At 41.3% G+C, this 20,452-nt stretch overlaps 1 protein-coding gene across 2 annotated transcripts in view; it reads left to right on the top strand.

Moving 5' to 3' along the window:
* Positions 1 to 19,215, top strand: part of PPRC1 (PPARG related coactivator 1) — a 210,497-nt gene extending 191,282 nt beyond the window's left edge. For both annotated transcript variants that reach the window (XM_060171441.1, XM_060171439.1), the window contains exon 15: positions 19,198 to 19,215. In XM_060171441.1, the coding sequence (XP_060027424.1) occupies positions 19,198 to 19,207 (10 nt within the window). In that variant the 3' untranslated portion in view covers positions 19,208 to 19,215. The remainder of the gene's footprint in view (positions 1 to 19,197) is intronic.
* Positions 19,216 to 20,452: the final 1,237 nt, after the last annotated feature.

The following is a 20,452-nucleotide window of genomic DNA, read 5'->3' as shown; positions in this document are numbered from 1 at the left end:
ATTGCTGGGTCATAGGGTAGGTCCATTTCTAGCCTTCTGAGAGTTCTCCAGACTGTTCTCCACAGAAGTTGGACCAATTGACATTCCCACCAGCAGTGCAGGAGGGTTCCTTTGACCCCACACCCTCTCCAGCATTTGCTGCTGTTACCTTTTCTGATGTATGACATTCTCATAGGAGTGAAGTGATATCTCATTGTTGTCTTGATTTGCATTTCTCTGACAATCAGAGACTTGGAGCACTTTTTCATGTGTTTCTCAGCCTTTTGGATCTCTTCTGTGGTGTATATTCTGTCCAAGTCCTCCCCCCATTTTTGGATGGGGTTATTTGTTGTCTTGTTGTTGAGTCTTGCAAGCTCTTTATATATGTTGGTTATTAAACTCTTATCTGATGTATGGCATGTAAACATCTCCCATTCTGTGAGGGGTCTCTTGGTTTGGGTAGTGGTTTCTTTTGCTGTGAAGAAGCTTTTTAATTTGATGTAGTCCCATATGTTTATACTTGCCTTAGTCTTCTTTGTAATTGGATTCGTTTTATTGAAAATGTCTTTAAAATTTATGTGGAAAACAGTTCTGCCAATATTTTCCTCTAAGTATTTGATAGTTTCTGGTCTAACATCCAAGTCCTTGATCCACTTGGAATTTACTTTTTTATTTGGTGAAATACAGTGATTCAGTTTCATTCTTCTGCATGTTTCAACCCATTGTTTCCAACACCATTTGTTGAAGAGACTCTGCTTCCCCCATGTAATCGTCTGGGCCCCTTTGTCAAAGATTAGATGTCCATACGTGTGGGGCCTCATTTCTGGGTTCTCAAATCTATTCCACTGGTCAGTGTGTCTGTTCATGTTCCAGTACCAAGCAGTTATGATGACAATGGCCCTATAATACAGTTTGAGATCTGGGAGTGTGATGCCTCCGGTTCTGTTCTTTTTTCTCAAGATTGTTTTGGCAATTCTAGGTCTTTTCTGGTTCCAGATAAACATCTGTAGCATTTTTTCTATTCTCCAAAAAAATGTGCTTGGGTTCTTGATGGGGATATCATTAAATTTGTAGATGGCTCTGGGTAATATATTCATTTTGATGATGTTAATTCTTCCAACCCATGAACATGGAATATCTTTTCACTTCTTTGTGTCTTTTTCAATTTCTTTGAGTAGTGACTCATAATTTTCAGTATACAAGTCTTTCACTTCTTTGGCTAGGTTTACTCCTAGATATGTTATTGTTTTTGTTGCTATAGTAAAAGGAACTGATTTCTGGATTTCAATTTCTTCTAAATTAGTGTTTACATAGAGGATTGCCACTGACTTTTGAATGTTAATTTTATAGCCTGACACCTTACTGTATTGCCTGATGATTTCCAAAAGCTTCTTGCTGGATTCCTTAGGTTTTTCCATGTATACTATCATGTCATCTGCAAATAAGGAGAGTTTGACTTCTTCTCTTCCAATCTGTATGCCTTTAATTCCTTGCTCCTGCCTGATTGCTATGGCAAGAACTTCCAACACTATGTTGAATAGTAATGGTGATAGTGGGCAGCCCTGTCTAGTACCTGATCTGAGGGGAAATGCTTCCAGTTTTTCACCATTGAGTATGATGTTGGCTGTAGGTTTGCTATATATAGACTCCACTATCTTCAGGAATTTTCCATCTATTCCCATTTTTTGTAGTGTTTTGATCATAAAGGGATGTTGGATTTTGTCAAAGGTATATTCTCTGCATCTATTGATATGACCATGTGGTTTTTGGTCTTGCTTTTGTTGATGTGGTGGATCACATTGATTGATTTACGTTTATTAAACTAACCTTGCATGCCTGGGATAAACCCCACTTGGTCATGATGAACAATCTTTTTGATATACTGCTGTAGCCTGTTGGCTAGAATTTTGTTCAATATTTTCGCATCTATGTTCATCAGAGATATTGGTCTGTAGTTTTCTTTTTTGGTTGTGTCCCTGTCTGCTTTTGGTATCAGGGTGATGTTGGCTTCATAGAAGCTGGCAGGGAGTATTCCAGTGTCTTCAATCTTCTGGAAGACTTTTAAAAGTAGAGGTATTAGTTCTTCTTTGAAAGTTTTGTAGAATTCATTTGTAAAACCATCTGGTCCAGGACTTTTATTTTTGGGGAGATTTTTGATAACTGTTTCAATTTCATTAGCTGTGATGGGCCTGTTCATGTTATCCACTTCCTCTTTACTTAGTTTTGGAAGTTGGTAGGTATCTAGGAAATCATTCATTTCTTCCAGGTTCTCTAGCTCGGTGGCATATAGTTGTTCATAGAAGCCTCGCATGATATGTTGAATTTCTGCAGTGTCTGTTGTGATATCTCCTCTTTCATTTACTATCCGATTTATTTGGGTCTTCTCCCTTTTTTGTTTTGTGAGTCTGGCTAAAGGTTTGTCGATTTTGTTTACTCTTTCGAAGGACCAACATTTACTTTCATTGATCTTTTGCATGGTTTACCTATTGTCAATGTTATTTATTTCTGCCCTAACTTTAGTGATTTCTGTCCTCCTGGTTGCTTTAGGATTCCTTTTTTGTTCTTCTTCTAGGTCTTTAAGATGTGCAATCAGGCTGTTTATCTGTGCCTTATCTTGTTTCCTAATGTGTGCTTGTATAGCTATGAACTTCCCTCTTAGGACTGCTTTAGCTGTGTCCCAAATATTTTGATAGCTTGTGTCTTCGTTTTCATTGAACTCTCGAAACATTTTGATTTCTTCCTTGATTTCCTCTTTGACCCAGAAGTTGTTAAGAAGTGTACTGTTGAGCTTCCACATTTTGGGACTGTTGCTAATCTTTTGTTGATTGTTAAGTGTTAGTTTCATTCCACTGTGGTCTGAGAAGATGCTTGGGATGATTTCAGTGCTCTTGAATTGGCTGATGCTGTCTTTGTGGCCTAACATATGGTCTATCCTTGAGAATGATCCATGTGGATTTGAGTAAAATGTGTATTCCAGTTTCTTGGGATGAATGACTCTGAAAATGTCCAATAGTTCTAGTTTATCTATCTCTTCATTTAGCTCCCTTATGTCTTTACTGATTTTCTTCCTGGATGATCTGTCAAGTGGAGAGAGTGGGTGTTGAACTCCCCTACTATGATTGTGTTACTGTTCATATATTGCTGTAGCTCTTTCAGTAGAAGTTTGATGTATTTAGATGGCTTCTCATTGGGTGCATAGATATTAATAATTGTTAAGTCCTCTTGATTGACTGATCCTCTGAGCATTAAGTAGTGTCCATTCCTATCTTTTTTAATCTTATCTATTTTAAAGTCTATCATGTCAGATATGAGGATAGCTGTTCCTGCCCTTTTTTGTGGGCCATTGGCTTGTATGACAATTTTCCATCCTTTCACTTTAAGTCTGTGTTTGTCTTGTTGAGTTAGGTGAGTTTCCTGTAGACCACATATCGTTGGATTGTGTTTTCTGATCTTCCTACTCTGTGTCTTTTAATAGGTGAATTCAGGCCATTGACATTTATTGATATCAAAGATTGAAGATATTTTAACACCATTCTTTCTTTTTTTTTTCTTTTTTTTTTAAATTTATTTATTCCTTTTTGTTGCCCTTGTTGTTTTTCATTGTTGTTATTGATGTCATCATTGTTGGATAGGACAGAGAGAAAGGGACAGAGGAGGGGAAGACAGAGAGGGGGAGAGAAAGACAAGACACCTGCAGACCTGCTTTACTGCCTGTGAAGCGACTCCCCTGCAGGTGGGGAGGTGGGGGCTCGAACCAGGATCCTTAGGCTGGTTCTTGCACTTTGCGCCACGTGCGCTTAACCCACTGCGCTACCGCCCGACCCCCTTAACGCCATTCTTGTAGAGTTTTAGAGTGTTTTGATATATGTCCTATTTGTGGTGGTCTGGTTGTTTATAGGAGACCTTTCAGAACTTCTTTCAGGGCAGGCATGTCTGAGAAGGCAACTGTTGCTTGTCTGAGAAGGTTTTGATGCCTCCATCTAGTCTGAATGACAGTCTAGCAGGATATAGTATTCTTGGCTGAAAGCCTTTCTCATTGATCACTCGATAGATATCTTGCCATTCTCTTCTGGCCTGTAGTGTTTGTATGGAGAAGTCTGCTGCTAATCTCATGGGTTTTTTCCTTTGTAGGTGACTCTTTGTTTTTCTCTTGCAGCCTTGAGGATCCTTTCTTTATCCTTACTCCTTTCCATTCTAAGTATGACATGTCTTGGTGTCTTTAGGTCTGGGTTAATTCTGTTTGGGACCCTCTGGGCTTCTTGAATCTTTATGTCTTTGATGTTGTCTAGACTAGAGAAGTTTTCAGCTATTATGGCCTGGAAAATGCTTTCTTCCTCTCCTTCTCTTTCTTCCTCTGGTATGCCAATAATGCGTATATTGTTTCTTTTGAAGTCATCCCATAGGACTCTGTTGTTGTTTTCAGCATCTCTTAATCTCTTTTTGAGATCTCTTACTTCTTTTTTAGTTGTCTCTAATTCATCCTCAATCTTGCTAATTCTGTCTTCAGCCTCATAGATTCTATTCTCTCTGCCCTCTACTGCTTTCTGGAGTTCATCTATTTTGTTGCCCTGCTCTGATACTGTTTTAGCTTGTTCAGCTAGTTGCCTTCTTAGCTCAGTGATTTCAGCTTTCAGCTCTCTAATAACCATGAGATAATTAGAATTTTCATCCATTTTCTCATTTGTTGTTCCAGCATTTCTGATTACAATTTTTTCAAATTCTTTACTCACTCCTATTATTATTTCCTTAGCTAATGTTTGGATGTTGAACTCGTTGTTTTGTGCTTCACCCTCTGGAGTACTTTTAGCTGGACTCTTGTCCTGGTTCGAGTCTCCAATATTTTTTCTTGTTGTTTTAACCATTTTATATATTATGTTATGATTTCCCTTTATCAGTACTTTTCAAATTATTGATCACTATTTCCTGGATTGACTTGTGTCTAAGTACGTTAATTAAATGGTTCACAGTGGTGGAAGTTAACAGTAGTTTCAATCCCTGAGTTGGAGCTCAGTGGTTTAAAAGTCTCTCTTTTTTTTTCTTCCCTGTAGGCTATGGGAGCCTGAGGGCTTTTAAACTATCAATAGGCTTCTTAGCATAATCACTGACTCCTGGTCGATTCCAAATTATATTCCTCCATGAGGATAATTTCTGGAACCATCTGTTCCACCCAGGTTCCATGGCTGCCAGTTCTTAGCAACATCACCCCACCAGATATTCATCGGGATGCAGCATCATCTAAGTTCATTTCCCATGTCTATGCTTGACCGGACCTGCCAATATACGTGGATATCTTTGCCCACCCTGTCCAACGCTTGATGTCTCGTCATTCAATCTGGTCCCCTATGCCTACACTGAACTTCTCTGTTCCAGACTCTTGGAAACAGAATTGGCAGTCAGCTGAGGCAAAGAACAAACACCTCATCACAGACCCCTGCAAGCGTCAACCCGGCTTTGACCTAGCACGTTATGATTGGGCCCTCCTCAATCGCTATCAACAGGCCATGGCCGGTGCGCCGCTATGTTCCATAGCTGGGGAGCCAGAGACGACCCGAACTGCCCCTGCAGCTACAGACACACTGTGACCCACATAGTCAATGACTGCCACCTCTCCAGATTCAAAGGAGGTCTCGAAACTTTACATCAGGCTCAACCTGATGCTGTTGACTGGCTACGGAAGAAGGGCAAACGATAGAAGAAGAAGAACTGACTCCTGACCAAGAGATAAAGCAGGGTGTGGCAGAGATAATCCAGTGGTTATGCAAAGAGACTTTCACAGCCCCTCAGCTATGCCACCGAGGTATAGGTCTTCTCCTGAGTGTCCCGGTTAGATCTCTGTCCCCTGGTGTCCCTCCCTGTCGCTGCTCCAGATTCTGAGGGTAGTAGCAATGGAGACTCAGAGTTGCACTTGGTGAGTCTCTGGGGAGTCCTTTCCTCCCTTCAGCTGTCCCCTTGTTGGTGGAGCAGTCTGGAGGTGGTGTCTCAACTGATAAACTGCTGAACTGTTAGCAGTCACTTAATCTCTCCTTAGGCTCCTCTCTGTCACCAGCCACGCGTGTTTGTACTCACCGGTGATTTACTGGGTTCCTGTGGTCATTCTAGTCCTGTCTTGTTTCGGTCCGGGTGGTCTCCTTTGGTATTCCTAGTTGATCCAGGAGAGGAGAGGAGAGGAGAGAAAGCGATCTGCTGCTCGTAGCTCCGCCTCCGGAAGTCCTATTTTATCTTTTAAAATATCAGTATGAATTATTTTATCTTTTAAAATATCAGTATGAGTATCTCTTTCTCCCCCTCCCACTGAAACAGTCAACCAAGAGTGGTGAAGCCCCTGTGGTGACAAAAACAGAAACAAACAAACAAAAAACAACTGTGGGCTAGGAAATGGTTCACCAGACTAAGGGCACATAGCACTAAACACAAGGACCCGCACAAAGATCCAGGTTAGAGCTGCTAGCTCCTCATTTCACAGTAGGGACACTTCACAAGGGGCAAAGCAAGTCTGCAACTATCTATCTTTCTCTCTCCCTCAATTTCTTTCAGTCCTAGCCAATAACATGGAAAAAATTGCTGCTAGGAGTGGTGGATTCGTAGTGCCAGCACCAGGCTCCAGTGAGAACCCTGGAGGAAAAACAAATGTTCATGCAACTTGTACCAAAATTGAATCCTAAAAAATGATTGTATTTCTCTCTTTAAAAAAAATAATGGGGAGTCGGGCGGTGGCGCAGTGGGTTAAGCGCATGTGGCGCAAAGCGCAGGGACTGGTGTAAGGATCCCGGTTCGAGTCCCCGGCTCCCCACCTGCAGGGGAGTCGCTTCACAGGCGGTGAAGCAGGTCTGCAGGTGTCTATCTTTCTCTCCCCTCTCTCTCTGTCTTCCCCTCCTCTCTCCATTTCTCTCTGTCCTATCCAACAACAAAGCAACGTCAACAATGGCAATAATAACCGCAACGAGGCTGCAACAACTAGGGCAACAAAAAGGGGAAAAAATGGCCTCCAGGAGCGGTGGATTCATGGTACAGGCACCGAGCCCAGCAATAACCCTGAAGGAAAAAAAAATAATAATGTACTTATCTATTTATAGGGTGGAAACAGAGGGATTGAGAGGGTGGGGAGAGATAGAGAATTAGAGAGAAGGGGACCAAGTGGTGGTGGACCTGGTTATTTGCACAAGAACCAAAGTTCAAGCCCCTGGTCCCCACCTGAAGGGGTAAGCTTCACAAATAATGATCAGGGCTGCAGGTGTCTCTCTGTATCTTTCCCTTTCTGTCTCCCCCACCCCTCTCAATTTCTCTGTCTCTATCCAGTAATAAATAAATGAAAATATTAAAGAGAGAGAAAGAGGGACACCTGCAGCATTGTTTCACCTCTCACAATGCCTTCCCCAGTGGATTCCTGGGGCTTGATCCCAAGTCCTTGTGTATCATAACATGTGCACTTAACAAGGTGCTCCATCGGCCAGTACTGCATTTCTCTCTCTCTCTCTTTTAATGTTATTCTTTTTTTAAATTTCCTTTTGTTGCCCTTGTTGTTTTATTGTTGTAGTTATCGTTGTTGATGATGTCGTTGTTGTTGGAAGACAGAGAGGGGGACAAAAAGACAGACACCTGCAGACATGCTTCACCTTGCAAAGCGACCCCCTGCAGGTGGGAAGCCGGGGGCTTGAACCAGGATCCTTAAGCCAGTCCTTGTGCTTTACGCCACGTGCACTTAACCTGCTGTGCTACCACCCAACTCCCAAGACCAATATTTTTAAAAAAGAGAAATGCAGGGGAAAGCAGTGAAGAAGGTCTGCAGGTGTCTATCTTTCTCTCCCCCTCTCTGTCTTCCCCTCCTCTCTCCATTTCTCTCTGTCCTATCCAGCAATGATAACAACAATAATAACTACAACAATAAAGCAAGGGTAACAAAAGGGAATAAATAAATAAAATATTTAAAAAATATATTAGTCTTAAAAATGTTTGAGGATGGGTGGTGGCTCAGCTGGCTGAGTACACATGTTACAATGTGCAAGGACCCAGGTTCCAGCACCTGGTCCCCACCTGCAAGGGGAAATCTTAGCAAGTGGTTAAGCAGTGATGAGGGTGTTTCTCTCTCTCTCTCCCTCTCTCTCTCTCTCTCTCTCTACCTCTCAATTTCTAGCTGTCTCCATTAAATAAATAAACAAAGATTAAAACATTAAAAATATTTGTCTATCCAGTGGAATAGCTTGATAGCGCTGCTTTGTCTTGTGTGGAAGCCAGGTTCAAGCCCAGCCCCCGTTGCACTGAAGGAAGCTTTGGTGTTGTGTTCTTCTTCACTCTCTTTCTCTCTGCCTCTCCATATCTAAAAAAAAATACTAAATTTGACTTACTTATATACTTGTTTTAGATATTTTTGCTTTCTTCCCCCTCCCCTTTGGTGGAATTAGAGTTTTATACACACATGCAGCTAGAGTCTTATATTGCTCTGGGTCACTTTTTTTTCATATATATATGGAGAGAGAGAGGGAGGAAGACACCACAGCACCAAAAACCTTCCCCATTGCCATAGTATCTCCCATGTGGTACTGGGACTTGAATTTGGGTCATGAACATGACAATGCAAGCACCTTACCTGACCCCTATATCTATCTATCTATCTATCTATCTTTCTTTCTTTCTTTCTTTCTTTCTCCCTTCCTTTCTTTTTTTAAATTATCTTTATTTACTATTGGATAGAGATAGCCAACAGTTGAGAAGGGAGGGGGAAATAGAGAGGAAGAGACAGACACCTGCAGACCTGTTTCACCGCTTGTGAAGTTTTCCTCCTGCAGCTGGGTCCAGGGGCTTGAACCTGGGACCTTGCATATTGTAACATGTGTGCTCAACCAGGTATGCCACCACCCGGCCCTGATACTTTTTTCTTTAAGAAGATAATATGAGCACACGGGGGGGAAAATCCCAAAAGGAAAAAAACATGCTCTAACACTTCTTCCAAACACCCAGTTTTCCCCACATACAACCTTATTCCTACCTTCTTTCCTTCCTTCCTTCCTTCCTTCCTTCCTTCCTTCCTTCCTTCCTTCTTCTCCTTCCTTCCTCCTTTCCTTTTTGTTTTATCTGATAGGACAGAGAGAAGTTGAGAAGGGAGGAGGAGATAGAGGGGGAGAGAGAAAGACATCTGCAGGCATGTTTACTGCTTGAGAAGCTTTCCTCTTGCAGGTGGGGAGTGGGGCGTTTGAACCTAGCTCCTTGCACATGAGAATGTGTGTGCTTAATTGGGTGTGCCACCACCTGGCCCCCCTCTTACTAATTTCTTCTGTAGACTTTTAGGGTAATCTAACCATAGCAACACATCCACCCCAACAAGACATCTTGGAAAGCTTTTCAAATCAGTTCTGAGTTGCGTAAGCACTGTAAATAAAAATATATCCAGTTCACTTATACATTTGGCATAGTTTTAATTAAATGAGATGAATTCACTTTAACTATTGGTTTAATTTTGGCACTTTTTAAAAATATTTATTTATTTATTCCCTTTTGTTGCTCTTTTTTTTCTGTTGTGGTTATTATTGCTGTCGTCATTGTTGTTGGATAGGACAGAGAGAAATGGAGAGAGGAGGGGAAGACAGACAGGGGGAGAGAAAGACAGACACCTGCAGACCTGCTTCACCGCCTGTGAAGCAACTCCCCTACAGGTGGGGAGCCGGGGGCTCCAACCGGGATCCTCATGCCGGTTCTTGTGCTTTGCACCACATGCGCATAACCTGCTGTGCTACCGCCCAACTCCCTAATTTTGGCACTTGTAATCAGTGATGAAATCATCACTTAAGATAAATATCTTCATCACCCTAAAAAAATTTCCCTTCACCTATCTCCTCCTCTGACACGAAGTTCTATACACTATCTGACCTGCTTTCTGCCATTGTACTTTTGCTACTTGCAAACTTTCCGATACATGATATTACATATTAGTCTTTGGTATTTAACTTCCTTCATTTAGCATAAGGTTTATGAGATTCATCCATGATGTGGCACTCATCAACACATCTCTTGTTTTAGTCTTTCGTAATTTGATAGTCTTTTGCAATATAATAAATTGTTTTTGCTATAATTATCAGCTGTAGCTATTTGATTTGTTGCAATTTAGGCCTATTGTGAATGATGTGTCTCTGAAAATTTGTTTATCAGTTTTTCCCTCCCTCTTTTTATTTTTTTAATTTTTATTTATAAAATGAAAATATTGACAAGACCATATGATAAGAGGGATACAATTCCGCACAATGCCCACCACCAGAATTCTGTATCCAATCCCCTCCTTTAATATCTTTCCTATTCTTTATCCCTCTGGGAGTATATACCCAGGATCATTATGGGGTGCAGAAGATGAAAGGTCTGGCTTCTGTAATTGCTTTGCCTTTTTAATTATTTTATTTTATATTTATTTTCCCTTTTGTTGCCTTTGTTGTTTTTTATTGTTGTTATTGCTGTTGTCATTGTTAGCTAGGTCAGAGAGAAATCGAGAGAGGAAGACAGAGAAAGAAAGACACCTGCAGGGAGTTGGGCGGTAGTGCAGCGGGTTAAGTGCACTTGGCGCGAAGCGCAAGGACCCACGTAAGGATCCTGGTTTGAGCTTTTTGCAGGTGTCTATCTTTCTGTCCCCTTCTCTGTCTTCCCCTCCTCTCTCCATTTCTCTCTGTCCTATCCAACAACGACGACAACAATAAAATAATAAGGGCAACAAAAGGGAATAAATAAGTAAATATAAAAATATTTTTAAAGATTATATATATATATAAAGAAAGACACTTGCAGACCTGCTTCACCGCTTGTGTGTAGGTGGGGATCCAGGGGTTTGAACCTGGATCCTTACGCTGGTCCTTGCGCTTTGTACCATGTATGCTTAACCCACTGTGCTACCACCTGACTCCCAATTTTTTTTTTTCTTTTTACCAGAACACTGCACAGTTTTGGCTTGTGGTAGTATGGGGAATTGAACAGGTGCAATCAAAGACTCAGGCATGCAAGGCTTTTGCATAACCATTAAACAATTTTCCCACCCCTAATCTTAAAAAATTAATTCCATTTATATTTATTAAATATGTAGATCAGTAGATAGATAGAACTAGAGAATTACTCAGGCAATGCAGTGTTGGGGTTAAACTCAGGACCTCGTGCTTGAGAATTAAAAGTCTTAATCACTGTGCCACCTCCCAGGTTGCACATTATTATTTTTTTAATCAGTAGCAACTGCTTGCACACCAGCCTTTGTGGATACTGTATATTGCTAATATTATTTTTGGATAAATATCTAAGGTACTTGGAATTGACAGGTTTATTGCTGTATGTTTAATTTTACAAAACACTGCTGAATAGTTTCCTGAACCTCTGTATCATTTTGTAATTTCACTTGCAATGTGTTGCAGTTCCCCTTTTTTGTCTCAAATCTCTTTATCGTTCTTATTACCAGATTACTGCTCAGCTCTGTTTTATGATGGTGTGGAGACTTGAACCTGGGACTTTGAAGCCTCAGGAATGAGTGTCTACTTGCATAATCATTATGTTCTGCACTGTTCCCACCACTAGAGTTTTGTGTCTGCATTCCCTCCATTGGAAACTGCAGTAGTTCTCCCAAGTTCACAGATATAGGTTGACTCTTATTTTATAACTGTCTGTATTTTTATATATTTGTCCATTTTTTTCTATAGTCCTGCTTTCTCTTGCCTTCTAAGTCACATTTAAACTGTTACTACTTCCTAGTGTCCTTCTTTCTTTCCACTTCTCTTTCCGGGTCCTGTTGTGGCTGAAGTTCAGAGCCCTTTGGTCATCTTCCCCTAACATTTCTCCCATTCTGAGAGTGTGGACCAAAATTCTTTTAGGGGTGCAGAGATGGGAGTTCTGGCTTCTATAATTGCCTCTCTGCTGCACATGGACATTGGCAGGCCAATCCATGCCGCCAGCCTGTTTCTCTTTCCCTAGTGAGGTGAGGTCTCAGGGCCCATTTGTGAGGTCTTCTGACCAGGGAGGTCAGGATGGAATCAAAGTAGCATCTTCAACTTGGTGGTTGAAAGGTGGTAAGAAACAAAGCAGGACAAAATGTTTAATCAACAGTAACTAAAAAGTAGGAATAGAGCAGATGAGAATAGGGATCTTAGGGCGGAGAGAAGCTAGAAGTCTATTTTAGGTGTATGTTCCTAGGGGGCCATGACCTTAGTAATTTTTGCTTGAGCTTGATAGCTAACATGCAGGTGACCTAAAAATACTGTCTGGGAAGATGGTGTCAGAGTTGAGAATAGAATGTGAAAGCTTTTAGGATCATGGCAGAGAGTAGCTCCCAAAATTGAAGAGAATATATAAATACAATTAATTGTTTTTAAATTTTTTTTAAATATTTATTTTATTTATTTATTCCCTTTTGTTGCCCTTGTTGTTTTATTGTTGTAGTTATTATTGATGTTGTTGTTGTTGGATAGGACAGAGAGAAATGGAGAGAGGAGGGGAAGACAGAGAGGAGGAAAGAAAGATAGACACCTGCAGACTTGCTTCACCGCCTGTGAAGCGACTCCCCTGCAGGTGGGGAGCTGGGGTTCGAACCGGGATCCTTATGCCGGTCCTTGTGCTTTGCGCCACCTGCGCTTAACCCGCTGCGCTACAGCCCGACTCCCACAATTAATTGTTTACCACATCAATAGTCCATCTATATTCATATTGAACACAGGAGCCTGTGTAACCTCTGAGTCCCTATCAGCCTGAGTTTGCAGTTCATGGTCATAGCTGAGAACATTCTAGGCTGCACTTATTTCAGGACCAATCGTTCCCAAGTGGCAGAGTAGGATGACCCAGCATCCCTTCAGATAGTGGGACAGTTCCTACAATTGCTACTTTATAGTGAGGGCAAGGTCCTAGAGAGGCCCACAAGAGGGCTTATGATGTTGTTCCTGATAGAAGTGACCAGTGATGGTGGGGAGAGGGCTCTAATAGCACTCTAGGCCCATCGTAATTATATGGGAATCCGAGAATTCCTTGTCTGAGGGCCCTAGATGATGGGGGGGCATGGTATTGACTAAAAAGGCCATCATTAAGTGAACCAGTCTCTTGCCCTTATCCAGCTTTTGTAGTCCTTTCTTTATCTGATGAGTTTAGACTTTTTCCCAGTTGTTAAGGCATTGAGTGTCATTTATTGTGTCCAAACTGGTAGTAGGTTTATAGTCTCAAATTAGGTAGGAAATATACCTTGAATTTTAGTGGGGTCTAAGTTAACCTTAATTTATTTATTTATTTTTGCCTCCAAGGTTATCACTGGGACTTAGTGCCTGCAATATGAACCCACTGCTCCTTGAAGCCATTTTTTTTTTCATTTTGTTGCCATTGTTGTTACTGTTGTTGTTATTATTGCTGTTGTTGTTGTTCGATAGTACAGAGAAACCGAGAGAGGAAGGAAAGACAGAGAGAGAGAAAGAGACACCTGCAGACCTGCTTCACTGCTTATGCAAGTGGGGAACCTGGGGCTCAAACCAGAACTCTTACGCCACTCCTTGTGCTTTGTACCATGTGCAACCAGTTCCCTAACCTTAATTTTTTAAAAGAATTTATTTATTCATGAGAGAGATAGGAGAAGAGAAAGAACCAGATATCACTCTGGTACATGTGCTGCTGAGGATCGAACTTAGGACCTCATGACTGAGAGCCCAAGGCTTTATCCACTGCGCCACCTCCCGGACTACCCTAACCTTAATTTTTACTGCATTTACTTATTTGATGTTTCTAATAAAGGTTGTTATTTTAAAATATATATATATATGTGTGTGTGTGTGTATATATACTTCAGTTTATACATATAAATATCAATATATATTTTTGTCAGTATATCATTTTTATTAGTGATTTAATATTGATTTACAAAATTACAAGACAAGAGCAGGGGTACACAGCATAATGGCTATGCAAAGAGACTCTAATGTCTGAGGCTCCGAAGTCCCAGGTTCAATCCCCTGCACCACTATAAGCCAGAGCTGAACAGTGCTCTGGTAAAAAAAAAAAAAAAAAAAAATACAAGACAACAGAGGTATAACTCTACATCACTGCTATCATCAGAGTTCTGAATCTCCAGTCCTTCCATTGTAAACTACAGCAGTTTTCCTAAAGTTGCAGATATGGGTTAACTATTATTTCGACAACTAACTGTCTGTATTTGCATATAATTTTAAATTTTTTTAAATAATTTATTTCTTTATTGGGGAATTAATGCTTTACATTCGACAGTAAATACAATAGTTTGAACATGCATAACATTCCCCAGATTCCCATTTAACAATACAACCCCCACTATTTCATTCATAATTTTTCATGGACCTGTATTCTCCCCACCCACCCACCCACCCACCCCAGAGTCTTTTACTTTGGTGTAATACTCCAATTCCATTTCAGGTTCGACTTGTGTTTTCTTTTCTGGTCTTGTTTTTCAACTTCGGCCTGAGAGTGAGATCATCCCATATTCATCCTTCTGTTTCTGACTTATTTCACTCGACATGATTTTTTCAAGGTCCATCCAAGATCGGCTGAAAACGGTGAAGTCACCATTTTTTACAGCTGAGTAGTATTCCATTGTGTATATAGACCACAACTTGCTCAGCCACTCATCTGTTGTTGGACACCTGGGTTGCTTCCAGGTTTTGGCTATTACAAATTGTGCTGCCAAGAACATATGTGTACACAGATCTTTTTGGATGGATGTGTTGGGTTCCTTAGGATATATCCCCAGGAGGGGAATTGCAGGGTCATAGGGTAGGTCCATTTCTAGCCTTCTGAGAGTTCTCCAGACTGTTCTCCACAGAAGTTGGACCAATTGACATTCCCACCAGCAGTGCAGGAGGGTTCCTTTGACCGCACACCCTCTCCAGCATTTGCTGCTGTTACCTTTTCTGATGTATGACATTCTCACAGGAGTGAAGTGATATCTCATTGTTGTCTTGATTTGCATTTCTCTGACAATCAGAGACTTGGAGCATTTTTTCATGTGTTTCTCGGCCTTTTGGATCTCTTCTGTGGTGAATAGTCTGTCCAAGTCCCCCCATTTTTGGATGGGGTTATTTGTTGTCTTGTTGTTGAGTCTGGCAAGCTCTTTATATATATTGGTTATTAAACTCTTATCTGATGTATGGCATGTAAAGATCTTCTCCCATTCTGTGAGGGGTCTCTTGGTTTGGGTAGTGGTTTCTTTTGCTGTGAAGAAGCTTTTTAATTTGATGTAGTCCCATAGGTTTATACTTGCCTTAGTCTTCCTTGTAATTGGATTCGTCTCATTGAAAATGTCTTTAAAATTTATGCGGAAAAAAGTTCTGCCAATATTTTCCTCTAAGTATCTGATAGTTTCTGGTCTAACATCCAAGTCCTTGATCCACTTGGAATTTACTTTTGTATTTGGTGAAATACAGTGATTCAGTTTCATTCTTCTGCATGTTTCAACCCATTGTTTCCAACACCATTTGTTGAAGAGACTCTGCTTCCCCCATGTAATAGTCTGGGCCCCTTTGTCAAAGATTAGATGTCCATAGGTGTGGGTCCTCATTTCTGGGCTCTCAATTCTATTCCACTGATCAGTGTGTCTTTTCATGTTCCAGTACCAAGCAGTTTTGATGACAATGGCCCTATAATACAGTTTGAGATCTGGGAGTGTGATGCCTCCGGTTCTGTTCTTTTTTCTCAAGATTGTTTTGGCAATTCTAGGTCTTTTCTGGTTCCAGATAAACATCTGTAGCATTTTTTCTATTCTCCAAAAAAATGTGCTTGGGATCTTGATGGGGATATAATTGTTAATTTTTTTAAAGGTCCCATCTTCTCTTCCTTTCCAAGTCACACATAAGCCTATTACTATATCCAAATGTCCTTCTCTTTTTTCTCTTCTCTCTCTGGGTCCTGATGGAGTTGGAGTTCAGAGACTTCTGGTCATTTTCCCCCATCTATTCCTCTACTGGGAGTATGGATCAAAATTATTTTGGGGATGCAGAAGATAGGAGTTCTGGCTTCTGTAATTGCTTCTCTGCTGGACATTCACATTGGCAGGTCCATACTCCCAGTCTATTTCTATCTTTCCCTAGTGGGCTAGGGCTCTGGAGAGGTGAGGTTCCAGGACAAATTGGTGAGGTTGTCTGCCCAGATAAATCAGGAACTCATGCTTGATGAGAGGCTAATGCTTTATCCACTACATCACCTCCTGTACCTCTCTCTCTTTCTCTCTCTGTATCTATCTATCTCCCTAATTAAAAAGAAATCCTTCAAAACAAGGCCACTACAATGTCATATGTACTCATCAGTGAAAATGCTAGAAAGCTATCCTTCTACATGGACATTTTCCCTGAGGTCAAAGCCTTTGTAATCTTCTCATTTACATACAAAAACTCACATCAACAGTTCTCACACTCTAATGAGCATAAGAGTCACCTGAGCAACTTGTTAGACCTGTAATCACTGTATCTGGGGAGGAGGTTCAGCAGGTAGAGCACACGATTTCCATGCCCCAGACCTCAACAACACATACATTGAAGCAGAGCTGTGCTCTGGTTTTTCTCATAAAACAAACAAGTAAATGTTTAAAAAATTAACCATAAGGGAATCTGGCGGTAGCGCAGTGGGTTAAGTGCATGTGGAGCAAAGTGCAAGGACCAGCATAAGGATCCCGGCTCAAGCCCCCCCCCCTCCCCCCGCACCCCACCTGCAGGGCAGTCGCTTCACAAGCAGTGAAGCAGGTTTGCAGGTGTCTATCTTTCTCTCCCCCTCTCTGTCTTTCCCTCCTCTCTCCATTTCTCTCTGTCCTATCCAACAATGACAACATCAATAAAAACAACAATAACTACAACAACAATTTAAAAAGGGCAACAAAAAGGAAATAAATAAATATTTTAAAAATTAACCATAATTCCCAGATGGAGGAGACAGCATAATGCTTATGCAAAAAGACTCTCATACCTGAGGGGTCCATGTTCAATCCTATGTACTGTCATAAGCCATGGACATTTTCCCTGAGGTCAAAGCCTTTGTAATCTTCTCATTTACATACAAAAACTCACATCAACAGTTCTCACACTCTAATGAGCATAAGAGTCACCTGAGCAACTTGTTAGACCTGTAATCACTGTATCTGGCTTTAAAAAATTGTTTTCTCAATAAGCCATAATTCCTAGCACTGCCTACTTCCAGATAGATTCAGGTTTGAGAGTGTTGGGGTGGGTCCAGGAGATAGCATTTTTAGTAGGCCAGACATTGTAGTACAAGGAGCATGTGATTGAGGCCCTATGCAGGGCCAAGTCCCAGGTCACTGATGTCAGAAGATCCACATCTCCACCAAGTCTAATGCAGAAGAATTTGAAGACCTAGTAGCTAAAAAGTGCTCTGGGTTGGCATGCATTCTTGACCCAAGTCCCTGAACAAGTGGTGGGTCCTGTAATCCTGAGAACCTCAGAGTTGCTCAATCCTTAATCACATCCTCACATGCAATAAATCTGACAAACTATAAAATACACACACACACACACACACACACACACACACACACACATTTTCCTGAGAGTGAGAAAAGGACCAGAATACCACTCAACTCTGGCATATGGTGGTGCCAGAGATCAAACTTGGGGCCTCTAGGAGCTCATGTAGGCAAGTCCTATGCTCTAATACCTTGAGCTATCTCCCCAGCCCCTCATGGACCCCACTTTGAAAAACATGGCTTTACATTGTCTCTCTGGCCAACTTCATTCATATCCAGGAATTCAGTGATACCCTCTATCCTGAGTCATGAAACCCAGGCTGAATGTTAGGCATGGGTTACTGGCTTCTCTGATGTGGAGGACACCTTGTGTTTGTAGGGTTCAAACTGAAATCATCTCCATTCACTCCCCACTGTTTAAATGTATTCCTCTTCCATTATGCCCTGTCTTTGTGAGTGGATGTACTATCTACCTGTCAACAAAACCAGATTAAAGGAAAAAGTCTGGGGAGAAGAGGAGCAGGGTCTCCACAGAGCGTGATCTATCTGTAACTCAGGTCAGCAAAGGGAAGAAGTATAATGGCAGCTGGAAACGTGAGCAGGGAGAGAAAAGAGAAGTCAGGGTGACAGAAAAAAAATTTGGTGCCATCAAAATAAGTGCTATAGGTAAAGTTAATAGAAATTCTTTCTTTAGGAAAGGGAATATAGAGTAGAAAAGAAAATCAAATTAGATAAATGACAGAAATTTAACACACAGCAGCATCAAAGAGGTGGGAAGTATTGGAAGAATATGCAAAGGCACAAAACCAAGAAAGTGAAAATACTGGTAAAAGGAGATGAAATTACTATGTGACCCAGCAATACTACTCTTAGGCCCAAAGAACACACAAACACTCATCCAAAAGGACATATGTGTCCCCATATTCACAGCAGCATTATTCACAGTGGCCAAAGAGTGGAAGCAATTTAAGTGTCCATAGACAGATAACTGTCTAAAGAAACTATGGGACATATATTACTGAATATTATTCAGCAGTCAGAAAGATAGCATGTCTTTTGGGACAAATGGGTAGAACTGAAGGTGATTATACTTATCGAAATAAGAAATAACTACTGGATGGTTTCACTCATATGTATAGTGTAGCGAACTGATACACATGAACTTGCAAAAAAAATGGGCTGGGTGGTGACACACCCAGCTAAGCACACATAATACAAAGAGCAAAGACCCATGCAGGAATGCTGGTTCAAGCCTCCAGATCCCCACCTGCAGGGGTGATGCTTCACAAGTGGTGAAGCAAATCTGCAGGTGTCTTTTTTTTTTTTTTTTTTTTTACCTTCAGGGTTATTGCTGGGGCTCAGTGCCTACACCATGAATCCACTGCTCCTGGAGGCCTTCCCCCCCCTTTTGTTGCCCTTGTTGTTGTAGCCTTGTTGTGGTTATTATTGTTGCTGTTGATGTTGTTGGATAGGACAGAGAGAAATGGAGAAAGGAGGGGAAGACAGAGAGGGGGAAAGAAAGATAGACACCTGCGGGCCTGCTTCACCGCCTGTGAAGCCACTCCCTTCACGGTCAGGGGGCTCGAACTGGGATTCTTACGCAGGTCCTTACGCTTTGTGCCAAGTGCGCTTAACCTGGTGCGCCACCGCCTGACACCCCCCCCACACAGGTGTCTTTCTGTCTCTCTCCCTCTCTATCTCCCCTCCTCTCTCAATTTTTTATTTTTCTTTCTTTTTTGAATTTATTTTATTTATTCCCTTTTGTTGCTCTTGTTGTTTTATTGTTGTAGTTATTATTGATGTCGTTGTGCTGGATAAGACAGAGAGAAATGGAGAGAGGAGGGGAAGACAGTCGCTTGTGAAGTGACTCCCCTGCAGGTGGGGAGCCGTGGGCTCAAACTAGATCCTTATGCTGGTCCTTGCTCTTTGCGCCATCTGCGCTTAACCCGCTGTGCTACCGCCCAACTCCCTCCTCTCTCAATTTCTATCTGTCCTATTCAATAAAATGGGGGAGAAATGTTCACCAGGAGCAGTAGGTACATAGTGTTGGCACCAACCCCCAGCAGTAACCCTGGAGGCAAAAAAAAAAAAAAAATTAAAAAGCAAGCAAACTGTTTCTGAGACTTGTGAAAACTATAGTGGTTATTTTTGGGAGGTGAGAGTTTTGGAACACAGAATTTTAGTGGATGCAGTATGGAAATATACCCTGTAATGCTAAAATATTATAACCTAATTTTTTAATAATAAAAAGAGTTGGGGGTGAGTGGTGGTGTTTGGTAGAGTGCACATGTTACATTGTGCAAGGCTGGGGGTTCAAGCCCTCAGTCCCCATCTGCAGGAGGAAAGCTTTGCAAGTGGTGAAGCAGTGCTGCGGGTGTTTCTCTGTCTCTCTCCTTCTCTACCTCTTCCTCCCTCCCTCCCTCTCTATCTATATAATCTCTGATTATATCATAAAAATAAAGAAAAAGGGAAAGAAAAAATAAATAAAAGACCAAGAGGAGCAATGAAGTCATCATGCAGACACTAAGCCCTAGCAATAGCCCCAATGGCAAAAATAAATCATAAAACATGAAAACTTCTTCTATTTCTTATTCCTATGATTTCATATGTTAATGTTTGTTTTATCTTTGATGATTTCTAGGGCTTCACCTCCCTGGGCCACATTTTCAGACAGAGTGACAGAGATAAAGAGGAGACAGAGGGAGAAAGAAGGAGAGGCCGCACAGCACCAAAGTTTCTCCCAGTTGTGCTCCCATGTGATGCTCTTGCCATTCAAACCTAAGTTTCTTGCATGGCAAAGCAAGTGCCCTCACAGGTAAGCTATTTCACCAGTCCTCTACTTCGATTCTTATGGACATCTTCACTTTTATATAACCAAATTAAAAGGGTAGACACACTTTAAAATACTAGTTTTCTTTCTTTTTTTTTTTTCCTCCAGGGTTATTGATAGGACTCAGTGCCTGCACTATGAATCCACTCTCCTGGAGGCTTCTTATCCCCCCTTTTGGTTTATCGTTGTGATTGTTATTATTGTTGTTGATGTTG

This window comes from Erinaceus europaeus, chromosome 14 (genome assembly GCF_950295315.1).
Source record: "Erinaceus europaeus chromosome 14, mEriEur2.1, whole genome shotgun sequence".
Taxonomy (NCBI): Eukaryota; Metazoa; Chordata; class Mammalia; order Eulipotyphla; family Erinaceidae; genus Erinaceus; species Erinaceus europaeus.
The sequence above is the reverse complement of the archived record's forward strand: the minus strand, read 5'-3'. Positions and strand labels throughout refer to the sequence as shown.